The sequence below is a fragment of the Mytilus edulis genome, chromosome 3, assembly GCF_963676685.1.
Source record: "Mytilus edulis chromosome 3, xbMytEdul2.2, whole genome shotgun sequence".
Classification (NCBI taxonomy): domain Eukaryota; kingdom Metazoa; phylum Mollusca; class Bivalvia; order Mytilida; family Mytilidae; genus Mytilus; species Mytilus edulis.
Genome location: NC_092346.1, coordinates 18786820 through 18812429, shown reverse-complemented (window position 1 = coordinate 18812429; position 25610 = coordinate 18786820). Strand labels below are relative to the sequence as shown.

At 29.7% G+C, this 25610-nt stretch overlaps 1 protein-coding gene across 8 annotated transcripts in view; it reads right to left on the bottom strand.

Annotated features, from left to right (window-relative positions):
• LOC139515971 (mirror-image polydactyly gene 1 protein-like) overlaps window positions 1–25610 on the bottom strand; it is a 37894-nt gene that overhangs the window by 6625 nt on the left and 5659 nt on the right. For 5 of the 8 annotated variants that reach the window (XR_011662879.1, XR_011662876.1, XR_011662877.1 and 2 more), the window contains exons 2-9: window positions 23840–24082; window positions 13839–13900; window positions 12038–12624; window positions 11410–11518; window positions 8621–8750; window positions 8254–8314; window positions 5294–5458; window positions 4346–4426 (exon numbers count right to left, since the gene is read on the bottom strand). Coding sequence is in view for 2 of the 8 variants with exons in the window: in XM_071305765.1 (XP_071161866.1) it covers window positions 4346–4426; window positions 5294–5458; window positions 8254–8314; window positions 8621–8750; window positions 11410–11518; window positions 12038–12624; window positions 13839–13900; window positions 23840–24082 (1438 nt within the window). In the remaining 6 variants the exon portion in view is untranslated. Of the gene's footprint in view, window positions 1–949; window positions 1003–4345; window positions 4427–5293; window positions 5459–8253; window positions 8315–8620; window positions 8751–11409; window positions 11519–12037; window positions 12625–13838; window positions 13901–23839; window positions 24083–25610 lie in introns of all 8 variants that reach the window. The other 3 variants (XR_011662880.1, XR_011662881.1, XR_011662878.1) reach the window with 1 other exon arrangement.

Sequence of the window (25610 nt, the reverse complement as noted above, 5' to 3'; positions counted from 1 at the left end):
TCATTAAAAATCATATGACGGGACGAAATGAAAAGTAAAAGTGATGATATGTAAACAATCGGACCACCAACATTAGAGAAGTTCGTTAACATGATACTTTTACTTTATCTCCGATGATTATTTAAGTCATCAATGTTATTTACTTGTTCTGTTTGCTAGCGAGATGTGTTCACAAGTTATATACAAAACATATTTACCTAACGTGTATGGAAGGCCAATTTGTGTCAACACTCGTTAGCTTGTACTACGATCTATTGGCAAACACTGCCTTAAACATTCGGCAAACAAACTTCATTCATTGCTCCTCGAGTATAGACAACATGATAATGGCCTCTAAAAGTTTTATTTACTTTTCAATTGTGTCGTGAAATACCGTTAAACAAAGTTGTCATTAATTCTCATATAATTTACATATTATGATCTTCTGTCATTTTAATGATATAACATGTTGTTTGTTAATTCTACATTTAAATTTGATATAATCCCTCTGACAAGAAACTACCTTTAGGCTTCTTTTTTTCCCTTCTTTTTTTTTCTTTAATTAAATGTTTCTCATCTCATTAATTTGTATAAAAAGTTAAAATTAAACGAATCCTGAGAATTAAAATTGTCCTTTTTTAAAATTAAATGAAATAAAATTCAAATGAAAGAACTTTTGAATAAAACCAGAGTCAAATTTAAACAGAAAAATGCATCACTTGGTCCTGAACTTCTTTACTCAGCACACCCATATCAATTAACAATCTATTCCAATCTGTTTTGGGAAAAAGTGCATCCATCCATCTTTAATGTTAGTAAATTCTACAATTATCTACCGAAATATAATCAAGACACCATGACCTTCAAAATACAAAATACCTATCAACCTGTGATTTATTACTTCTAAAAACCTGATCCACACAAATCTATGAAAATCAATCACACAGAAGCCCGACCCAAACTAACTTACCGTGGGGAAGGTGGGGGTGTGGGAAGTCGCACTGGCTGGTCAGAGGCAGAAGACTATGTTAGAAATAAAACATTTTAATCATCTCTTAGTAATACTGCAGAACACAATAACTGGCTAAAATATTTTGATATTACACTGAAATATTGATTTTAAATTTTGAGTTTTTTTTTATTTTTCTTTCTCTCTCCATCTTTCATTCTACTTCAGTTTGATGCATAGTTTTGAACAAGAATGTAATTTGATCAAGTATTTAGTGCTCTGCAAACTTTAAGTATTTCACATTTTTTGGTGGATTTGACTAAGAGTTCTATTTTTCCACATTGTGTACTAGATTTTATTTGCAAGAAATTTTCCTCTTTGATACTACATGTACTACCAAATCTAATATAACATCAGTGATGTGATAGAATTCTGAGCTTACAAATAACCTGGTATTTCCCTAATTTCATCATTTTGTTCATACATAATTTTTATTTTTTTAATATACTGGTTGCAATTTTTTTTCTCAAATTTCAATTTTTAACCCTTACAAAAATCTGCACAGATTCGAATTCATAGCTGGAAATTCTCATGTTCTACTAGTATTATAATAAATTTCTTCATAATTCATCTCAACCTCATAATGAATTTCAGCAACATATTGAGGCTTTAAATTTCTCATTGATGATTGTATCCCTCGATAATTACTGATAAGGAATCATATAAAAATAAAAGCTTGGTCCAGATGACACGTTAAATAGTTTGATAAAACAAAACCCCGTCATAAATACCTAAATCTATCAATATTTATTGAGTTAATAAAGCTGTCATTTGATAGATGACCGTTTATTATCTCAGGTAAATCTTCAGGTAAAACCACTAGTATCACATAATCAATGTCTTTCTTTATCTATCTTTTCAAAGATTTCTCCACAAAATTCTCCTTTTATCCAATTTTCAATATTTTCAATTTTACAAATTATCTGCTTTTATCTTTATAATATCTCGTATAAAAGTAAAAGAACAGATTTATTTATAACACTTTGAAAGGGTTGTGGCAAACACTTCAAACGAAAAAAAGATTGAGTGTTTATTCTTATATCTTTAATAGATATTTTCTTCAGATTTATGATTGTATTTTATGCTGAAATTTCAACATATACCTTGAATCAGTAAACTATAACACATACAAATTACTGCTGATTTATTATTATTCCTTGGATCCAAATTTTCTATAATAATTTCAAAATACCAACCAAATGGCTTTCAAAGAACGTCCAATTTTTGGTAATATGACAGAGATATAGTTACTAACATCTGTCTTATTTGAGAAAGATAATTTAGAAAACAAAATATAAGAATTTAAGGTGGTACCCAACACTTTCACTAAAATTAATTTGGCTCGTTTAATTTTCATAAAATTTTGTCAAAGTATTTACTTTAACCCTTTAACAAAAATATAAAAAATCCAAAAATTTTGAACCAACCGTTTTGTCAGAAAAATTACACTGGTTATATAGCAGCTTGACACACACCTTATTGTTCATTGAGAAGCTTAATATTCCCTTTACAACACAACGTAATTAAAACGTTTAGCTGATTTTACAGAGTTATCTTCCTGTAGTGTTAGGTACCACCTTAAAAGAATGCAACTCATTTATATTCTAAAAACAAAACTTTCTAGAAACTGTACTTTAGGGTGCAAACATAAATTTTGACATCAGACTTGAACACAGGTCTTTTTTTGGTATTAGGACTAAGCTGGGTTTAAGATAAGATGTTTGCTTTGCATGATACTTTAATTATTGCGTTACATCATATAGGTTTGTTTTGTTTATTATAGAGGATAACATATTGTGTTGTGTAACAGATGATTCGAGTTAAGTGACAGTGACAGACCCAGAATTTATAAAAAGGGTGGATCAAGGCCTGATTAGGACTTGTGGTCAAAAAATTTCCAGCACGATTTTCGTAAAAATAGCTGATTTAGTATTTTGAGCACAATTTTTTTTACTCAGAGAACTGAGAAAAGTTTTATGACAGAGGACCCTGGCTCAATTATAAATTTTGCATAAGAAGAAATTCAAAACTCAAAAAAAGTGTTACAAAACACTAAATTTAGTGGTAAACTTGAACTTGAGCCTTGGAGAAGTGTCTAAGAAATATATGTATATGAAACTGGTATGGTTCATAATTTCATGTTAGATTAAATTTTGGACCAAAATCATGAATTGCAAAAAATACTGCTAACTTGTGACTTCTTTGTAAACTTCAATTAGATATTTCTTGTTTTGTTTAAAATTTCCTGATTTTTACTGATAAAGATTTTGATGAGTAAATCCACAATTTATCGTCTCTAACTAGCTATAATGTGACGATATGGCAGTAAACAATCAATAATCAATTAATTTGTCATCGCAACAACGCCAAATTCATTTATTTTATAAACAATGGAAGAATGATTAGCCGAAACAGGGAAAAATTTCAAAACTAAGGAAGGGATAGTGCAGAAAAAAATGGAAAATAGCACTGATCATAAATATTCTGTCAAATGAAATTTCAAGTATAGCAATTAATAACAATTTAGGAAGAAGGAAGCAACCCTTTCTGGAAAAAAAGACAGTTTCCTTCATTTTTGCATGGAAACCCTAAACGGTACGAGATTGATTGTCAAATACTTATATTCATACTTTGGATTGGTTTTAAATGGAGAAATTTTGACAAGTTTTTTTATTTACACATTGTACAGAAGAAAAAATTATTTGTTTTAGCTTATATCAAATCCATTTCACCGGGCATTAAATATCCAAATTCAATTTAATGTGAATACGAAAACAGCGAGCGATCCAATAACATAATCTTCCCCAAATCTCCGATATTTGCAAAGGATTAGGTAGTAAACGGCTGACATTTTCTGCATTGTTAAAGAATTGTTCATAAAACAAATTTATTTGGAGTAAATAAGCTAATGATTTACAGAGGATTTAACTTCTCTACGGAATACAAATCTATTTCAATCTAAGATTTTTTATGATTGTCTAAATAATGGAAACATGTGTTTTGGCGGATTTCTATGACAAATTTACAAGATCAGTTAAGGAAATGAAAGAAAGGTGTGCAAATCTTTTATTTTATTAAATTTTTAATTTAACACTTGAAAACACGTGTGAGTTTCTATATTTAATACACGTAAGACTTTTCTGGTTTAACCAGATTTATTTTCATCGGATTCAGTGATAGATCACTTTCACTAATCCATCAAATTCTAAATGTTTTGACAAATTCACATTGAACCCTGAAAAATCTTCCTCCATTTTAGAGACCTTCCAATATTTTCTTCCTCAAGTTAAACTTTTAGTTTCTTCCTGATAAAATGTGGGTTTCTTTTTGTAAAATTCTTGTTGAATTTATACTTACCAAAAGATTTTGTTCTGAGTTTGAATTGTTAAATGTATCTTCTCTTTGTCTTTTTATTAATTCTTCTTCTAACTTTCTAGCCTAAAACATGAAATTGAAATGATAAGCATGACATTTTCTTTTAAGAAAGTAAAAAAGTTTTAGGATTACCTTTTCTTTTTGATTAATAAATTTTCAGACAGAATGTTAACCAAAGAGCTGGAGTCAGTTTCACAAAAAAACTTACCACTAAGATTGGTCGTAAATACACTGAATTGTTCATGACTTACGATTAATCTAAGTCTTAAGTTTTTTTTTTTAAACTGACACCTGAATCTTACAACAGAAGACATTCAATTGTTCACTTTTTTTGTCTTCATTGTATCAGCTTCCTATAGACAGAAACACCTCTGTTGGGTAAAAAAAAATGTTTCAAACATGTTTTGTTTAAAGGGCTGTTTGTAAGATTTTCATAAAACCTTGCTTTTAAAATAAATTTAAAAGAATAATCCCCTTCTTTTGTACCTTAATAATGACTCAAGTGAAAAATTTTGATACTTTTAAACAGCTATGGTCAGATTTACAAAAAATCTAAGGTCTATAAGTTGATAGTTAGTGTACTGAATTGTCCACAACAAATGATCCACTTTAGTCTTAAGATGTTTTGTGAAACTGGTTATTGAATCTCAAAAAGATTTAAGGAGGTAGATCTAGGTTAAGGGAAATAACTCTTAAATTCATCAGTACGTTTGTGTCAACCATTTTCAAAAATATATTCCAAGCTTCTAGGTTACATAGATTATTTTCAATCTGTTTCAGGTAAATGCTTATAATACATTGATGAACTTGACTTTTACAAACGCTTAACTGATTTAAAGAGTTATCTCCATGAACCAAGGTCTACCCCCTTGAGCACTTTTGATTCCAACATTTTTTTTTTTTAATTTTTCATATATAAATGTTTGATACCTTAGCCAGTGCCAGATCTCTTTGCTCTAATATGGCCTGCATCTCATCTGAAGCAATCTCTCTCTGTCTCTGTTTCATCTGTTCTAATTTCTGTGCTAAGGAGTTGTATTCATGTACATTTGGGAAATCATACTGACCAACTCTGGACATTAAATGGTCAAAATTCTGAAAAAAGTACACGATTTTTTTATAACAGAAAATGTTTTACTGCTTTAACCAAAGGTCTGCGAAATGATGTTAAAAGAAATGAGAAGTAAATCCATCAATATGACCAAACCAGTAAAAGGCAAAGAAAAATAAGAGCCGAGACCACAATTTGATGAAGAAATAAACAAACTTTAGGAAAAAGTATAAATCAAATATGATGTATAAAATATACACAAATATGATGTCAGAGCCTATTATATAATTCTAATTTTGTTTTACCAAACATAGCAATTTATCTAAAAGTCATCATGTTTATGAATTTACATTATTAGGAGACATTTATTTTGGCCTCATAAATAATGCAGGTCAAAAGCTCTTCATGACCTTGGTACACGCTAGATTAAGAGGAATGTTTTAAAAGAACTGACAACTTTAAAAATAATAAATTTCTCCTTTCGCCCAAACAAAATTAGGGACTAAAAAATCTGACACAATTAACCACAGCAACTAAAAATTCAAAAAATGTTTTGCAAGAAAGCAAGTAAGATCTAGAACATATGAATGCTTTAAAGTCGACTTTCTCCCGAGACGAGCTTGTATGAGGTAGATTTCTATAACAGAGATTAAAAAACCTTGGGAGAATTTAACAGCTTGGCTGAAGATAAAACATTTGTTTATAGATTTCTGAAGAGCTTATTACACTGCGAATTGTCACAATTTCCTTTTATGTGAAATACGACTGACAAATAAAAACGTAACAATCTTCCATATCAAAGGCATCTGGGATAAATCGTAAATATCATTGGTCTGTGATCTTTGTCTTCAATTTTCTCATTTCAACGCCATATTTCATTCTCATCTTGAATTAAAAAGCAACGGCAAATCAATACATTTCATAAATTGTTCTTGAGTAGCGCTCATATTTTGCCGATTTTAATCTATAACAGGGATGTACCTTATAAATCTTTGTCATGGATATTGAGCAGTTTAAAGACATTCCAAGCAAGAGTAATTAGTTCTGCAAAGGATGAAATTTCTCCTCAACTTTAAATAACATGAAATAAGTCAGTGGATCTGACAAGCAATCGTCGGAATGAAGATATAAGGTGAAATAATAAAGATCAATCATTATTTTACTGTGGGGTCGAGTGGGAACTCAGCAAATTACATCGGCAGAACTTCGTCTTAATCACATACAATCCACGGTCAAGGAACATCATATTTCTCCGATCCTGCTTAAATCAGTTGGAATTTTGAAGATCAATATAATATCCTTAAAAATAACAGACTGATTACGTTTTCTGGTAGATCATGATATAAGTATCTTAAAAATTTAATATTTTAAACCATATTTTTCAAACAATAGATAAATTATCTGTAAATATTAGAACATAAGTCAGTTACTAAATTGTTTGCTAGGAGGGAGGTCAATTTTGACTTTAACAGAAAAAATTGTTACATCTACATGGAGTAGTCCAGATAAGGTAAAAATCTACTTCTATAAAAATGTCTTAAGGGCATACGATACAGTTACAGGGGAGGTAATGACGTTGCTAACGTAAAATGTTATTTTCGCGACGTCAAACTATGACATATCGGGAAAAGATGCATTTTTCGACTGATTTTTATCATTCAAACTGATTTAATTTTAAAACGAGTGCATGGACCCTTATTTTTTAAAACGACATTTTGTTTTATTTTCCAGGGAGATTATGTGGACCAAATTTTATAAAACTGTAAATAGTGCAATTTTTTTAATTTTGATAAACTTACAGCAAAAAAAGACGTTTTTCTCTCAATTCATGACCATTTGATAAATATGAATTATTTTTTAATAAAAAATGCATAAATTTTTATGATACTTATAAAATACAGAAATTACAAATTATTTAACAAAAAACAATTTGTGTTTATCTTTTAAAACAAAAAAGTTATGTCTTTCTTTCGAAAAGAAAAATACGGCCACAAATCCGAATTTTGAGCTAATATACCAAATTTCGACCTCATTTAACTAAAAAAGTAGCACATGGAGGTATATTTTTTATTACATATTTGATTTAATCAGGCAAAAAATAGCCTATATGGAAATTTTCATCAAACTGTAAATACAGGATCAAAACTGTATCGTATGCCCTTAAGCTATCTCATAGTTCACATTTTTACTTAGAGAGGATGATAGAAATGTTTTTTAACTTCATTAAAAATTCTATCTAATATTAGAAAAAGATAACAAAATTACTATGAACCACAAATTGGAAAGACTTCTTGATTAAAATAAGTAATATTTATACCAAGACGATAATATAGCAACTTAGTAATCCTACCACTAAACTGTTTGATATAAGCTATTGGGAATTTGCATATTTTTGGGGTGGACTTCTCCAGTCTGAGTGATGCAAATTAGCAAAAAGACCATTTCTTTGGCAAAGGTAAATAACTCTAATAAAAAACTCCTGGGGTTGGAGCAGCAAGTGTGAATATTGATTGATTGATTGATTAATTGTTGGTGTTTTAGCGCCACTTTTAAGCTCCACTTTTGGAGGAGGAAGCCAGAGTGCATGGAGAAAACCACAGACCTTTGATAGGGAAACTGACAACCTTTTTCAACTAAGATTGGAGTCAAGTGCACCCACACGACTGGGATTCAAACTCCCAATCTCTGTGTTGATTGGCTAGTGATAACATTAGTAACTACTTAGACCACTTGGCCACTGAGGCACCACATATTGTTGAGGTGGTGGAATGTTAATCTTGAATAGAGTGGCAAGTGTGAATATTATTGAGGTTAAGAGGAAGTTGGGGTGATTACTCACCTCCTCCAAATCTAATTCATCCTCCATGTCCCCACTATCAGATCTGTCTCTGCTGAAACTTCTGAAATGAAAAAAAAATCTGTTTAAACCAAAAAATAATAACCAATAGCCTTTAGCTCATCATGAAGACTTTTTTTCATTTTAATGGAATGTAGTGAGGAGGATTTGGGATCACAAAAATGTCACATTTTCTAAAAACTTTCCTGCAAAGAGGTTGTTTACTAATCTTTTTTTAATTTAAAATTATCGCATTTTTTAAAAACAGTTTACTTGATTCTTTTCTTTTTTCAGTAATTGTAAAAATTTGTTGTTGACTAACAGACTTTAGTAAGTTTTGTTTAATAAATTTTCAAGTAAGGAAACACACTCTTCATATCGTCTTTCCATTTCAGACAGACGGAACATGGACTCATCTCTCTCCTGATTGGCTACTTTAATTCTACCCATCATGGCCTCCTCTTTTCTCCTCTGTGATTTATGGACTTCTTGAACCATACCTAAAATCATTCAATGGCATGGTATTTAGATGAATCCTATACAGGTTTACACGGTTTGCACCAATTAACTGAAATCATTCAATGGCAGGATTATTAGATGAATCCTAAACAGGTGCACACATTTTGTACTAATTAACTGATATATTAAAGTTATGACGTAAGGCGTCTTGTAAAAAATCATAATCTTAGATATTGAAACAACTTAAGACCAGAAAATTCCCCTACATGTTAGAATAAGTGGACCAGTAAAAAGAGGAACCAAACGATACTTCTTATTGAATCAGAAATCTTAATTTATCAACAGAATTGCATTTATTAAAGCTCCATGATAAATTATTCAATTATTTTCATTTTTTGAAATAGCACAGAAATGTTCCTACATGTTTTTTCTATTTATCTGTTTAAATCCAAACGCATGCAAGTGGTAATTTATTTTCATGCAATTGGTACGTTGTGAATTTGAAATTTACCTGAAGCAATTTAACCATATGTTAAGCATTGAAATCCATGCCACCTAGGTGAAACTTTTTAAGTCAGGTGACTGCACCTTAGATTTTCTGTGATTTTCACCAGAGCTGTATGATTACAATCTGATATTTAGTTTAAAGAACTCTTCATAAAAATAAGACCAAAACTTATCACTTGCCAAAAAGATGGTTTACACATACATAATTTCAACTGTGAAAAGAAGACATCAAAAATCTTTTAAATGTGAAAGAAATACATGTACGTATTACAAAATCATAAGTTTTTTTCTCAAGTTTCGTTTAGTAGTAGTATAAAAATTGATAATAATTTAACAAAATTTGACAAATGCATTTCTACATTTTCTACCAACTAATGAAAGGATCCCATTTATACATTTACATCTCTTTTTGATGCAAAAATTTCATTATTCCAAATACCTGCAGAGAATGGGATGGATTATTTTACCGAATAATTTGATCTTCCGTTTGACACTAATAATTGTCCAATTATATATGACCCAAACCATTACTGTCGCTCCGTGTTAATTCATTTGGGCTTTCCTATTTTACCATTAATATGGTGTAAACATTCTATATTATTATCAATTTGTTGTAATAAAGATTAAAATAAAAAGATAAAAAGGAAATGAGATACCGTGTTTTATTTGAGCGATGTGCCAAACTCATTACGACGAGTTGATCACGATTGAGTCGCATCTCCGTAAATTACAGTCTCCTTTAATAGGAACTGTTGCAAGGCAATTAATTCTCACAGATCAATCAAAATAACTAAAAGGAAAAATGAAACGGAATAAATCGTGATTGTATGATCGATATCCGAATTCCCTACCTACAGTAGCCTTAATGGGAACATTAGATCGTTGATAGATTACCTGAATTGTATTGTAATGTTACCTGGTCAGGGGAAATAAAATTAGAAAAGTTATTTTATTTAAATTGAACATAATTAGAAATAAATTCATCTGAAATATCCTTTTACAAAATTATTCTTTACAGTTGACTAAAACATGCATTAGGCACTAAAACAATAATTCTCATGAAATGTCAGAAATTCTAATTAATTGTCTGAAATCAAATTGAAGTTTTTGCTATAATTTGCATAAAACTCAGAAAACTAGTCTATTTCAAAACTTCATCTTTAACCCAATAATCAAATCTCAGAGAATTTCTTAACCTTTAATCCAAGATTCTGCACTCATTTCACAAAATATCTTATGAGAAAAAAAACTGTAAGAGTCTTGAATATTTCAGTATAGCTTAAAATCAATTTTAGTTGTAAGATTTTTTGAGAAAAGTACCACTGATCTCAGTGAATTTCTTTATCTTTAACAAAAGTTTTAATTTCACCTGATTGAGTTTCTTCATTTTTTAAACCATGATTCTGAACTCTGAAAGTGTACTGATCTTTAACCTTTAGACATTGATTTCAGACTGTTCCTACCCTTTAACCCAAGATTCTGATTTCAGACTGTTTCTACCCTTTAACCCAAGATTCTGATTTCAGACTGTTCCTACCCTTTAACCCAAGATTCTGATTTCAGACTGTTTCTACCCTTTAACCCAAGATTCTGATTTCAGACTGTTCCTACCCTTTAACCCAAGATTCTGATTTCAGACTGTTTCTACCCTTTAACCCAAGATTCTGATTTCAGACTGTTCCTACCCTTTAACCCAAGATTCTGATTTCAGAGAATTTTCTTATCTTTAACCCAAGATTACTGATCAAAGAGTTTTACTTATTTTTAACCCATGATTCTCATTTCAGAGAATTTTTTAGATAAATCTTTAATCCAAGGTATCTGATCTAAGATAGTTCCTAATCTATGAACCAAGGTATCTGATCTGAAAGAGTTTCCTCATCTTTTGCCCAAGTTATCTGATCTCAGAGACTTTACTCATCTTTAACCATTGGTATCTATCAGAGAGAGTTTCTTCATCTTTCACAAGGTATCTGATTTCAAAGATCTCCTAATCTTAAACACAATGTTTCTGACCTGAAAGTTTTTCCTCATCTCTGACACAATGTATCTGATCTCAGAACTTCTGTAAAATTCCTTTATTTTCCAAAAGAATTACTAGTAACATGTAATGAACAAATATATATTCAAATATCTGACATTCTTCAACTCTTCAATTCTTACAATTAAAGTACTGATTGTTTCTAATTATACCTGCTGCCACAGAAGCATCTGTATGACCTTTTTCATCTGCCTCTCGAACTTTGGCCTTCAACCTCTCTGTCTCCAAATCTAGTTCTATATTTATCATTTTCTCCATTAACTAAAAAAAAAGATGATATTCAAATATGTATCAATGCTTTTTATAAATTTCTACTGACTTGCAGCCATAAATAATTAACAGTTGTTTTCAATAATTGGTAATTATAAATCTGCAAGACTCAAACATGACATCACCATAACTACATTATAATTTAGTTCCTTATTGGAAAGATTTTCAGTCTACTCAATCTAAAAATGCCTGTGAGTATAAAAATAAATCAGATATTTTTTAATATGAAAAATTTATGAAATCCATACATTATTATTTATGACATTTGCTTAAACAATACAAATAAACATTAGGCTTTTATGCATGCAGTTCATTTTTTTCCCAAATTGTTCTATGCAAACTGTTGATAACAATATTATTAAACAAAGATTAAACCTAAGCAACGAAGGAGTGATATGTACGTATTATGCATATTCGAATACAGGTACATTTGATAATTTAAATCCAATTTTACTCATAAAAGTACTTTTTCTTCAGAGATTACCAACAAAATAATGAATGCAATATTACCTTTTTGTTTTGAGATTTTGCAGCATCTAATTCTGACAACAGTAGCGCCACCTGTCTATTTTGGTCAGACGGACTAAGATGACTGGAATATGATGGAAGCACTGATTCTGTAATTGATGTTGGTTGATACATAGGCGAATGGTTTGGTAAGAATGACGAGGACCTGATGGGCGATGGGTAACCATTCATTGTATGTGAAGGCAGTCTAAAGAACGATTGCTGAGGCTGAGGTTGTTGTGATCGTGTTGTTTCTTGAGGAGGTAGTTCTTCAGTGTGTAATTCACTAACACTTAATGACGTGTCCATTTTTTCTGACTGATCATCCTGTTGGTCGTTATTTTGTACCTTCGGTGCACCAGTAGGGGTACGTAATGGATTCCGTGGAGAGGTCAGATTGTAAGAGTAAGCACCAGCGGGACTAAAGGACGAGGTCAGACCAGGTCTGTATAACACAGGGGTCTGTGGCATGCTGACATATTGTGGAAATCCCACTATATTAGAATGAGTAAGAGGAATGATGTTTTTATTGATAAACGATTTGCTAGAGTCACTGTTATCATTTCTTGGCCTTTCAGCGCCCTTAAAATCTGCAAATAAAGACAAAATAAATGAATATAACTTATTTTTCTGCAAGATATTCTGAAAATCCACAAATCATTGAGTGTATTTTTCGATACAAATGTGTATAGAGGAACAAATGTGTAAATTGTCTAATCCAAATCTACTGGAATATTGTATAAAACGTTGATAGAACCAGGAGGAGGAATAACCAAATCCATATAGGGATCATTCAATGACACAAATACATTCCCCGATTTTAAATGGTTTTGAAAATTTCATTAAAGCCAATTTCAATGAAGAACAAGGTACGATAAGGCCTGTTTTGGCCCCCCATTTTTATCATTTTCAAATTCTGTTTTGGAAAGCTACTTTTATGTTAAAACTTCCCTAAGGGTTGAAGTGTGTTTGGATGAACTTCAAAACCACTAATTTTCGAAACTGGGTGAAGTGAGGGGGGTTAACTTTCTGTTTTTATTCAAATATTGTAATTATTATTCATTTTGCAATTAATTTTTCCACATATTGTTATTTTTTTTAAGTTCCTGTGCCAACGTGACCCAGGAATTTTTATTCCAATGTTTTGAGAACTGTTTTTGCTGTCTAAACCACCATATTTTTTTTCTGGGTCACGTAGGCGCACGCTATTTAATATTAAGAAAAATAGCCAAATATCGTTATTTTTCCTCTTTTGACAATTTTGATGCCCTTTTAAGCCCCTAACTTCACCCATTTTCTGAAATTAATGGTTTTGAAGTTCATTCAAACAAACTTCAAACCTAAGGGAATATTTTAATGTGATAAGTAGCTTTCAAAAACAAAATTGATAAAATGGGCCTTAATGTACCTTGTCCTTTACCATGTTTTCTTCTATACCATGTATAAATAAGCTATCTTTGAGGGTTAAGAGCTCACAAACATTACCCTGCCATTCTTTGTGCGCTTGTCCCAAGTCAGGAGCCTGTAATTCAGTGGTTGTTGTTGGTTCATGTTTTTTTTTTTTTTTTTTATAAACTGTTCTATTATAAATGAGGCTGTTAGTTTCTCAATTGAATTGTTTTATATTTTTCATGTCTGGGCCTTTTATAGCCAACTACAACTGTAAGGATTTTTCTCATTGTTGAAGGCTGTCTGGTTGCCTATAAATGCTTATTACATCCACTTGTTTGATATTTGTCTTATTGGCAATCATACCACATTTCCGTATTTTCTTATCTTGTTTATGGTGTGAAATGCAACCTACCCAAAGCTCTTTTTACTTGGCTTGCTGATTTGGTGTGTCCTACTTGGTCAGGACTGGGTGGTCTGAAAGTGTAAATCAATATTTATTTAAATCACAATCAATTCAAATAAAATGGATTGTTAAAGATTTTTAAAATGTGGTCAAGCTAAATAACCATATAATAATATCAAAGTCCTTAGCACAGAAAACATAATTTACGATTCTTTCAAAATTACATTCATTATATCGAATTTATTTGTACAAGTATTAAAATTTGGTTCTTTATTTAAAAATTTGTTTGAATACACCTTATGGTACAAATGTTCAAATGTTCCGTGGAAATCGTTAATAAAAATACAGCCTTACAACATGTACTAAGATTATATGGTTGTCAATTCTTAAAAATATTTATTTCATCGTAATTACATGTACTGAAATCCATTCAAAAATTACTCTAAAAAAATTACAAATTCTTGGTTAAAATTTAAAAAGAACAAAACAAAATCAATAATTATTTATTACAAATTTTAATTAGCACATAAAATATTTTCCTTGTGCTATAATATAGTATATTTGTATCCCACTTTCGTATCTGAAAATTAAAAAAAAAAAACTAAACATGCTAAAGCTAATTAATATACATTATGTACATGAAATTACAAGTGTTTATTTTAATTTCTATATAAATAACATTAATTTATTTATTTTAATCGAATTCTATTTACATTTGTAATAAATTCATATACAAGCTGACGAGACAACAAGATGGTTACTGTTTCAATATTTGACTATTTACTCGTAAGCAGAATAACACGCGTCTGTATAACAGTTACCAAATATAATATTTATCTATTTAATACAAAATAACAGATTTGTAAATAGAATTTATATGTTTTATAAATGAAGTGCATATTTACACGTAAGATTTATTAATGACGGACATGTTTACTTGCGACGGGGCTAAGAATGTTTGAAAATGAAATGCATATTTACAAGAGAAGATGAGAAGTCATACATTACTATCGGAAAATAAACAGAAATCATTTGCACAGCAAACTATCAAATTGTGTATTTAGGGTTATCAGTGTTTAAAATCGTTTATCTATCAACTACTGCTTGATTAGAAATTTCAACAATTCTCTGTATGCATAAAACCTAAAGTCAATGATGATAATATAGTGTAAAGTGACGGGATTAAACAATCATTTTGTCATCTTGTTACCACTGTGTCTATTTGGACGAGATTTTGTCAATGTTTATATAACAACATTTGCACATATAAAAATTGTATTAGTAGAAATATTTGTTTGGGGAAAATAATCAGTGAGATGATCTTTCTATTGCTTACATAACAAACACTCTGAAGTGCTTATAATCATTACAATATTGTTTTTGTGTAAATACTAAGGGGAGCTAACCCATTTGTATTCAAAACAAGATATTAAATGTATAAGAGATAAATATCTTGAATATAATCACTTACAAATCAATTTGAGATTTTTCATGCATGGATGGAATCCAAATATTAGAATGTGTTTTGTGTCTGGTGCTGAACCATTCAAAAATGAACATGGGGATAATAATTTGGAAAAGAGTAAATAAAATAAAAACATTCAGTGATTTTAATAATCTGTGATGACTAACAAGTAATCTCAGTGAAAATATTGCAAGAATATTTTTCTTCACTGAATTTGTTTTTAAATTGCAAGTTCAAAAATAAAGGAAAAACAATAATTTTCAAAAATAATTTTTCTACAATATCATATTTTACATGCCATCACAAATAATCAAAATCTGATGTGACCATCATGTCACATAAAAACAGTGTTTGATGACACTATGCAAAGGTGACTGTACATGTAAGTGTTGCAACATCCAGGATTAACTTTGGTCAAATCACAAACAGATAGTGTTTACTGAGGACATCTAATAAAAGAAGATATGTATTTGTGTAAATCTATTTCATGTTGTGATAGATTCATAGTACAACATGAAATTGTACAAAAATTCCTAGATTCTCATCTGAGAAGTTTTTTAAGCAAAAAAAAAACCTTTCATTTCCTCTACTTTATTATCTATGAGGTTTTTGCACATTATGGAAAAAATAAAATATAATATCTTGGATTATTTGAAATCATTATTATGGCCTTGTATCTTTACACATATATTGTTGCACATAACCATATATTTTAACCATCATAAGCAGTGCTCCAGCTAGAATTCAAAAGGGGCAGGGTGCCAGTGGAGGGCAGGGCACTTTTTTATGATAGAAGGCTCTGCTCATTTCTTTTGTCTACGTCCCTGCGTGTATCACAAGTTCACATATTTTTTTATACTGTATATATTGTCAATAAAGATGCATAAGTTGTTGTTATTATTATTTATTCTATAAAATTTGCATAAGAAAAGTCATTCATACTACATGTTCATATAACATGGCAATACACATTCATACTATTAACCAAAAGAGGCAAAATAAACTTACTATTCTCCCCCACCCCCTCTCCTTCCAAAAAAATAGAACATAAACTAAACATCTCATAGTTTACCATACATTCTCATACTTATTAAGTCATTATATTCTTTACCATACAATCACTCCAAAGATGTTGGTACATTGACTGAAAGACAGTACAAAAACTTAAATGTATTACAGCGAGGGTTATAAAGGTGGGGTTTTTTTTTTTTTTTTTTTTTTTTTAAATATTTCAGGGCTATCAAAGCAATCATTTTTTTCGATTATTTTCTTTTTCTTTATATTTATATTTAAGCACCTCAGTATTCTCCACAATTTGTTTTTCTTTATTTTATTCACATTTTGTATATTATTCTTTAATTTAAAATCCCATCAAGATCCTCAGAACGTGTCAGTAGAGCCCTTCATTTTTGGAGTATATCATCCTTTTTTTTTTCTCTCTGCCAGTAATGTCATATGAATCTGAATTCTTCGAATAATTTGTTGAGACCATTCATTGAAACCGATGTTTCCATTTAATGATTTAATGAAAAGAAAAATACCATTACACTAAAATGTATATATTTATTAAATATGTAATAAATATGAATGAAATGAACATGTTTTAAAAGATGTTAAAAATTCCACTGATGGTCTTTATTTGAGAAAGTTTTTTTCTGTGATAAATTTTGTTGATTATATTTTGGGGTGGATTTGGTTTTCAAATTTTGTATAAGTTGAAATTATTACTGAGTTTTCTTCAAGATAAGTGTAAATAATATGTGCCCTTTTGGATGAACCATATTATAAAATTATCATAATTTAATTTGACTAAAACCATATTTATTACACAAGGAATTGCACATGTTTTAAAATCTAACAAGAAACTAATAGTTATCTATTTTAATAGCAAAGATTTTTAGCTTAAAAACTTCCTCTTAAAATATTCATTAAACAATTTGGAGACTATGAATCCGTAATTGTGCCGCTAATATTCAAATCTTAATAAACAACCTATCAATCCTTGATCATAAACATTTAGACAGCACTGATAGAATACACGGCTAATATCCCATCACATTTGACCCCTGTCAATGAATTATTTTGTCTAAAGTCAAAGAAATCTTCTATGTGGAGGTTAATTAAAGTATGGGACCAAATTTACCTCTTCAAACAAAACTGAATTAGAGTGTATTTACATTGTAAAAATTGCACAAATTTCATCAAACATAATTGAATAAGTTTGTGTTTGTTTTCTCCGACACCCCTGACAGATCAAACAAACGCTACTAGATCATTTCCCCTGGTTTCATTGCTACCCTACCGATCTAAACCTAGAGGGAATTACAGCCAACCAGACAATCAATTCTAATCGCTTCATGCTTCCATAGCACTTCTCTCAATGTTTACTTACTAGCTCGGCAGCATAAATTACAATCTACCGAGAAAAAAACTTCTTTTTTTCAGTTTGCAATTAAAATAATCTATTGTCCCGAGAGAATCGAGTTAATGAGTAAATCAATCACTAACGTATAAAAAAGATCTCAAATTGTCAAATTTTTTTACCCTCAATAATAATCGCTTTGAAATGCTGTGATCAGCTGATTGAAGGAGAAGAATCGAAGAAATATGATCACATCTCTAGGTCTGAAGAAGATGTGTAAACAAATCGCATTCAGCATCATTCAAATGTTTAACAATCCATTCATTGTGCACTATGGGTAATTCTCCGGGTCCTAGCTCCTATTATTCCGTCGTGACTTGTTCAATAATCTATGCATGAAAAGATTTTTTAAACTGTTGTATTTTCCATTTCTGTCCATCGTTTACCTTTCAGGATGAAATAAAGAGATCAATATACAATCAGACTCAAAAAGAGGATCATCAGCGAGCATATATTCATTGTCAGGTCTCTGTAGTACTGTACTCTATTAAAAAATTTCTCGACAATTACTTCCATCAAATATTTCACTATTAATCAAAAACCGACGGGAATATCATAAGAGTATAGATTGGACGACATCAATTAAAACTTGTAAGATAGAATTATTACTCTAATGTAAAATATAATTACAATGCTTTTATCAGAAAAATAACAATTTGTTCATCTGCTTTTTTTCTATTCGACTTGCCATGATTTTTCTTTAAGAGAAATATGCAAAATCGGCACAAAACCAATTAATTAAACAAAAGTAAACAGTAAATGGTAGAAACATTTTAATTAAAATTTGAAAATAACGAGTTTTATTTAATATGTTTATTCAGATGGTGCATTACTGTAATTATTTCCACAAATGTCTATTTATTTTTTTTTCACATGGAAATATTAGGCATCCCTTTTTATATTTCATTTTTTTTTTTTAAACTCTTTCATAATGAGTTATATTGGACTATTGAAAACATACCCAGGAGCATATAAAACAGGCAACATTATATTCAGATTATATTTTCTATTCAAAAATAAGGGAGAAAACAAACCATATCCTTTTTTCAATTTATAAACAAACAACAATCATATTATTTCCCATTTTCCTTTTATTTTGTGTTCGAGAGAGTTGCAGAAAAAGTGATAAATTTTCGAAAGATGATAATTTAAATCATTTAAAGGAATTTATTTAGAGAAAGCAATAAGGTATTCATTTAAATTACTTAATTTGGTAGAAAAAAAAATAAAAAACATTTTGAATTAAAGATCAGCAATGAAGCAGTATTTAAGATTAAAAATAATCACAGCAGAATTTATAGGGTTTGAAAAGAAGACTTAGGAATTAAAATTGGCTTCGCCATATTCTTCAAAAACAAATATTACAATTTATTGATTTATCAAAGGTAACACAATTTTAATAACATCAGCAACCTTTTAACTATAATAAACACATGTTTATATTTATATCTTATATTTGTATATCACAAAAAATCCAAGAGAAACGGGTACGCTAAGACTTCGATCATGAAAGTCTTCTGACCATATTAGATTGATTTTCAACTCATCAAATAAGCAAAACAGCAAACACATACAATATATAAAAAAAGAAGATGTGGTATGATTGCCATGTTCAATGTTCATTTTCAAAGATGTGAAAATTGAAAATTAAATTTTGAACTTTGTCATACAGCAACAAACACCGAATCCTAAATAATTATCGTTGAATTATTACCGATAACATTCAATATGTGGTCACAATTTATTGTCGTGAGGAAATAAAATTAGACGTGTATAAATTATGGTCTAAACAATATAAAGTGTGGCCACAATTTACTGCCGTGAAGAAATAAAATGTGACATAATATAAATTATAATGGTACCTCTCCCAACAGCGCTGACGGGGAAAAAACAATTTTATTATATCAGCAAAATACATCATCACACCACACAACAAATTACAAACCTCGCAATCACCCAGCAACAAAAGTATTACTTCAGTTTATTATGTTTAAACAGAGTTTAATTACAATTATTCGGCTATAAACACTGCATTCGTTTCTGAAGGATTACTAAAGAATTTAATGAAAATAAGTTAATGTGTTGACAAAATACACAAACACATCTGTTTACCTATTGTCTATGAATTAAAAACGCTGAAACGATGTCATATATGATGTTAATTTCAAGGAAATCATCATGGTTTTCTACCATTCGTTTATAAAAGCTGATGCTGTATATGTTATTCCAAACAGTTCATTCAATTATAAATCTTTTTTTTTTTTGCATATACATGATTTATAGCTAAATAGAGTGATACTGTGAGTTTTCTGTTGCTCAGAAAAAAATAAATATAAAAAAACAAAGTTGAAAAATAGAAAAATAGAAATAATTTTTTTTTTTAAATTAACCTAATAAACAATTCATTTGCTTCAATAATTTATCAGGTATCCTATTTAGGCTTTAATATTTGCAGGCAGACATACCTGGTAAAGTTTATTCCAGAAAAAAAAATATTGTGAACATGAAAATTTTAAGCATCAGATTTATTTTTATCAGGTCTAGTTTCGGCACTTTTAATTTCATTTCTAAAATATTTTTTCTTCTTACTGTTTAATACAGAAGAAAATCAAAAGGACTGAATGTTAATAGAAAAAAGTTTTGAAAAGACTTTGGTCAAATCATTGATTTAGGTTTCTGACTGATAGAAATGATTAAAAATTCAGTACGCTTCACACTCTTCTATACATCAAACTACGATCATCTGACATAAAGTGTGAAATATTTTATGTTTCTATTAAATCCAATAACTGCTTCATGATCTTTGAAGTTTTAAAACTCTATATTTTTATTTAAGACTTTGATGTTTTTGACATAAGACTTCAAATTACACATGTAAAATTAAATGCATTTTGAGAATATAATGAACGAAAATCTCCACCTTCTGCGAAGCAAACGATTATGTCCCACGGTACTTATAGAATGTTATACCGACAATATCACGCTGCAAACTATTATATTAGGCACAAAACCTCCCAATCATCAATATTGAACAGTATTTAATACCAAAGTCCTGTTAAGTATTTAAAATGAAAACGCGATATCACCTCATTGTACGTAAGTTTTTTCAACAATTTTTTATAACGCCACTGCTCTCTACAATATAAAACTAAATAATAAAACCTTTAAAACTATTTGTTTACACAGAAGGGGTATTGATTGTAAGTCAGTGTGCTATTCATCCCGTTGGAATTGCAAAAAATTTAAGCATTCAAAATGCACTTTTCTTAATGATTATTTCTAATAATTACTCGATCTTCTTGTCTGACCCTATTTAAACCTAGACAACAATTGTTGTTTTGATCGACACCCCAAACATAATATTTTTACAGTCACTTCCTTAAGAGTGATAGTTCTTTTTTCTGCAAACTCGTTATCTCTGCTGAAATACGTTTCTTTAAATTCTTCAAGAATAAAACAGGACATTATAAAATATTGTTATTATTATAACCAAAAAATCGAAATGATACAATTTAAATTTTAACTGAGGGCTATAAGTACAAATTATAAAACTACTTAATATCAGAACAATTTTTTATACATTCTATTAAAAAGAACCTTTTAATATCATATTAAAAATAATGATTTGAAACTGAAATAGAGTTGTTAATTTAAAAATATCTGCCAATGTTTTCAGCTTGAACCTGACAAAAGGGAAGTAACTTCTGTGAAACTATTGGAAATTAATTGATAATATCCTAACTCTTACTTTAATTTAATGGAAAGCAGTAAAAAAAAAAAAGAGATCATGTATTCATCAATGGTCTTTCTTTTAGAGTTTTTTATTGTGTTAAGTGAACTTTTAAATCAACAGGCCTGGAGCTCAATTTTTGAAATTTTTTGTTAGATTCTGTTGGCCTGTAGATTTTTACAGGCCCGAGAGCAATTTTACAAGCCTAGGCTGCCACTCAGCGTGAAGACTAGTTAAGTGGTGCAGAAGAACCCACATAGGGTCCAATATATAAATGTACATAAAATCAGAAAAACTTATATCGAATGTTTATAATTTTAATAATATGGATCCTAAACAAAAGTATTCTTGACAATGCCAGATATATATAATAAAATAATATTTTAATGCAATTAAAAGCAACAAAGTGAACTACATGTAAATCAGGCTTGTTTTAATATTTTGATGACTGTTATTTTTCTCATTAGTGAATTGACAAAGTTTTTAGAGCAATGATAACTAAAAAAGGACCATATAAATAATTTACATGTTAATGTCTCAAATAAATATTATAATATAAAAAAGAAGATGTGGTATGATTGCCAATGAGACAACTATCCACAAAAGACCAAAATGACACAGACATTAACAACTATAGGTCACCGTATAGAATAGATAAGAAACAATCAGTGATATTCTTGTCTTTTTTCAAAACTACCTCTACCGTTTTTTATTGGGAAAAATGCATATTTTTTATTGAAATTGGGAAAGGAGTAGGTTCAGTAAGACCCCTTTTTGGCCCCAAAATATAGCAGTTTTACAAAATTGTTAAAATGTGAACTTTTAGTTATTTATTGGACAGTAGAATGCCTCTGCTACATATATATGGGCTGTTTTTGACAATACAATGCACATATATCCGGTACTTGCACCATTAAGTCATGCTAAATTACTGAAAAATTCATAATTCTAGCATTTTAGTTAAATTTTAGACGGTTTTCATGTAAAACGAAAGTGGCCGCATTCGTGTTCATCCTTAATATTGAAATGTAAGTTGTATTTGATGATAATACAAAATATATATAAAGGTTGAGGATGAACACGGATGCGGCCACTTTCATTTTTACCAAAAACCATCTGAAAAGTGACATTTTTCGGCATATTTGGTAGATTTTTCAAATTTGAGATTGAATCGGATCGTTTTTAATGACTAAATCTGTTAAAATCTTTCACATAAACTAATTAATTCAGATAAAATAGACACTTAAGTGTTTAAAAAGTGGTCAAAATCTTTCGTCAGATGAACCTGATATTTGAGGCCAAAATCGGTCCTTACCGGACCTACTCCTTTGTATTTTTTATTCTTAACACATCGCCGATTTTTTGCTGACCTTTGCTGTCTTTTTTGCACTGTTTTTCATGTATATTTTGGTTGTCAGACATTTTCAACCTGAAAGGTACTTTTCAGAGGGGGAAAGAAATCAAAACAATGATGGTACTTAATGCATTGAAAACCACATGTGTTACAAACACCATGATGATTCTGATCAGAAAACTGGATCTCAAAAGTGCTTTCTAATATCAAAATCATAACATGAATACTAAATTTACAAACATTACTACCAATACCATCACTGTTTTGGGAAAATGTAAAACTTTTTGGGAGGAATTTTAAGCCATTTTTTTTAGTAATTGGGAATTTTCTCTAGGGGAAAAGGCCGAATTTCGGGTGTAATTTGAGGTAAACAATATCACTGACAATGTAAAATATCTTCTTTAATTTGTTACTGCTATCATAATTGACAATTTCAGAAGTTGCAGTATTTTAGTATAAATATGTAAAAGTATCTCATATGAGGTCAAGCGGTCTTATAGTACTCTCGCTTTGTAAAGGTATACCAAACTTTTGCTATTTGATACAAAAGTACATACTTGGGTTTTTTCAAGCCTTAATATCACTCTGTGAAATATATATATACATGTATAAATATTGAGTGATAAAAAGGATCGACAACAAATATATATATATATGCTTTTTTCACTTGTGCTTGTATTCTTTGAGAATTTTTTGTCATATTTGTAAATTAAACAATGATTTTTATCTTTTACACATCCTCCCTTTTCGATCATTTAGGAGCATTAAAGTTCATAAAATAACAGTTCATAACAAAATGACTTCTGATCTATAAACCACAAGACATAAAGTGCATATTTTACTTAATTTTAGTGTTTATTACTAACTGCATGTGCTATAAAATTCACATAGGGGTCTCTTTTCAATCAGCTTTAAATTTGTAGCTTGAGAGAAACTAGTGAAATCTGCTAAGAATAGTGCAACCAGTTACCACAGTGACAAGTTAGAGTCAGAATGATCATAGTTATCAGAAACTGATCACGTTAACATGCAAATTTACCTGTCTGTTTTGGTAACTTGCTGTGATTCCATATCTTCGATTATCTCCCCTGGATTTTCTATTAAATCATCTTCTTGATCTTGATCTGATCTTGACAGTTTTGGATCATCTTTTTTAGATCTTGGAAGCCTCTGTCTCAGTTCATGGTTTACCTCTGGACTTTTATATGGATCCACTAAATGTTCCTGAAGTCTGTTTTCAGCAGCTATTCTCAGAGTTCTTTCAGTTTCTACAACAACATCCCTGCAATACACAATTCTATATTATTTAAGTTTCTGTATGGATCAGATTTTTTTTGCAACGACATTTATCATGTTTATATAATTTAAATTTTAATTCATTTATATGTCTATAAATGTACCTGAGTATAAACAGGAACTGAAAATGAAAAGGCCCCTTTTTTTAAATTTTCTGGGTTCAAAGACCTTTCCTGGATTTACTTTCATCAAGCATTCTCAAACCCCCCCAAAAAAATAAAAGCTAAGGAATTCAAAAGTTTAGCTTTGTGAATTATAAGTATTAAGTGTATGCAGTTTGACATTTTCAACAAAGTAGAGCCTGTTTCATAGACTATGGAATAAAATTAAAATAAAACTTCACAGATATTGTCCAATAATTTCATCATTTATACAGAAACATTTTTGTTCAAACCGTTCATCCCACATCACTAAATATTCTTGTCTGCTTTCAGTCTTCAACCTTCCCATTTATTGGTAAAACACAAATTATATTTGACAAGTAAACTGTATGCTGTTTATTTTTTATCTGTCATAGTATTATAATAATAATAATAATTCAGATTGCCACTGTGATAGGCAATACAAGAAGAAAATTCAATGAACCTATCAAATTATTTTGAATAATTCTTGCTTCTCAATTTGTTATAAACATGATAAAGTCAACCAATCCAAGAAAAAGAAGGTTAGTCAATCCCTAAACCAAAGATCAACACCTTAGCACCTATTCCAGTTTACAAAAGATGTTAATTCCAACCCTCATACAAATACAAATTTATAGTTTAACTGGCATCTGCACAATTTCTTTTGTATATCTCCATAACAGTTTGAAATAAAATTGAGAATGGAAATGGGGAATGTGTCAAAGAGACAACAACCCAACCATAGAGCAGACAACAGCAGAAGGTCACCAACAGGTTTTTTTCAACATTAAATTTTATTCATTTATTTTCAATTAGACAATACCAAAACTAAATATTTTTCGTAACTCATATAAAATAACAATACCACTTCCAAGAGCGTTTTATCACCTCAACCCTTCTTATAATTAATATCTACGACAATTAATAACTAAGACCATTTTAACCATATCATACATTGTACATACCCCTAAAAAGACAAATGGATAAAAGAAAGAATAATAAATTAAGATAATTGATTTTTGTTCGTTATAAGTTATCAAAGATTTAATTACCAATGATAAAGTAAGATTAATCAATATTATTTAAAAAAGATTATGTGAAGGGCGAAACAGCTTGGCTCATCATCCTGAGTCATCGATATACATTTCAATAATCAATACATTTATTTATTACACAAAATGACATCATTTTCCATTTATATTGTTATTATTCTCTTGCTATTGTAGATTTGGTTTTTACTGTCAAGATAAGAAGGCCTAATTATTAAATGCAGTTTATATCTCTTACTGCATAATGAAAAGAATATTTATGTTATACAGTAATTAATAGTAAATGCTGTGAAAAAGTTTCAGGTTTCTAATATAAACTGCATATTTTAAAATAAAGTAGAAC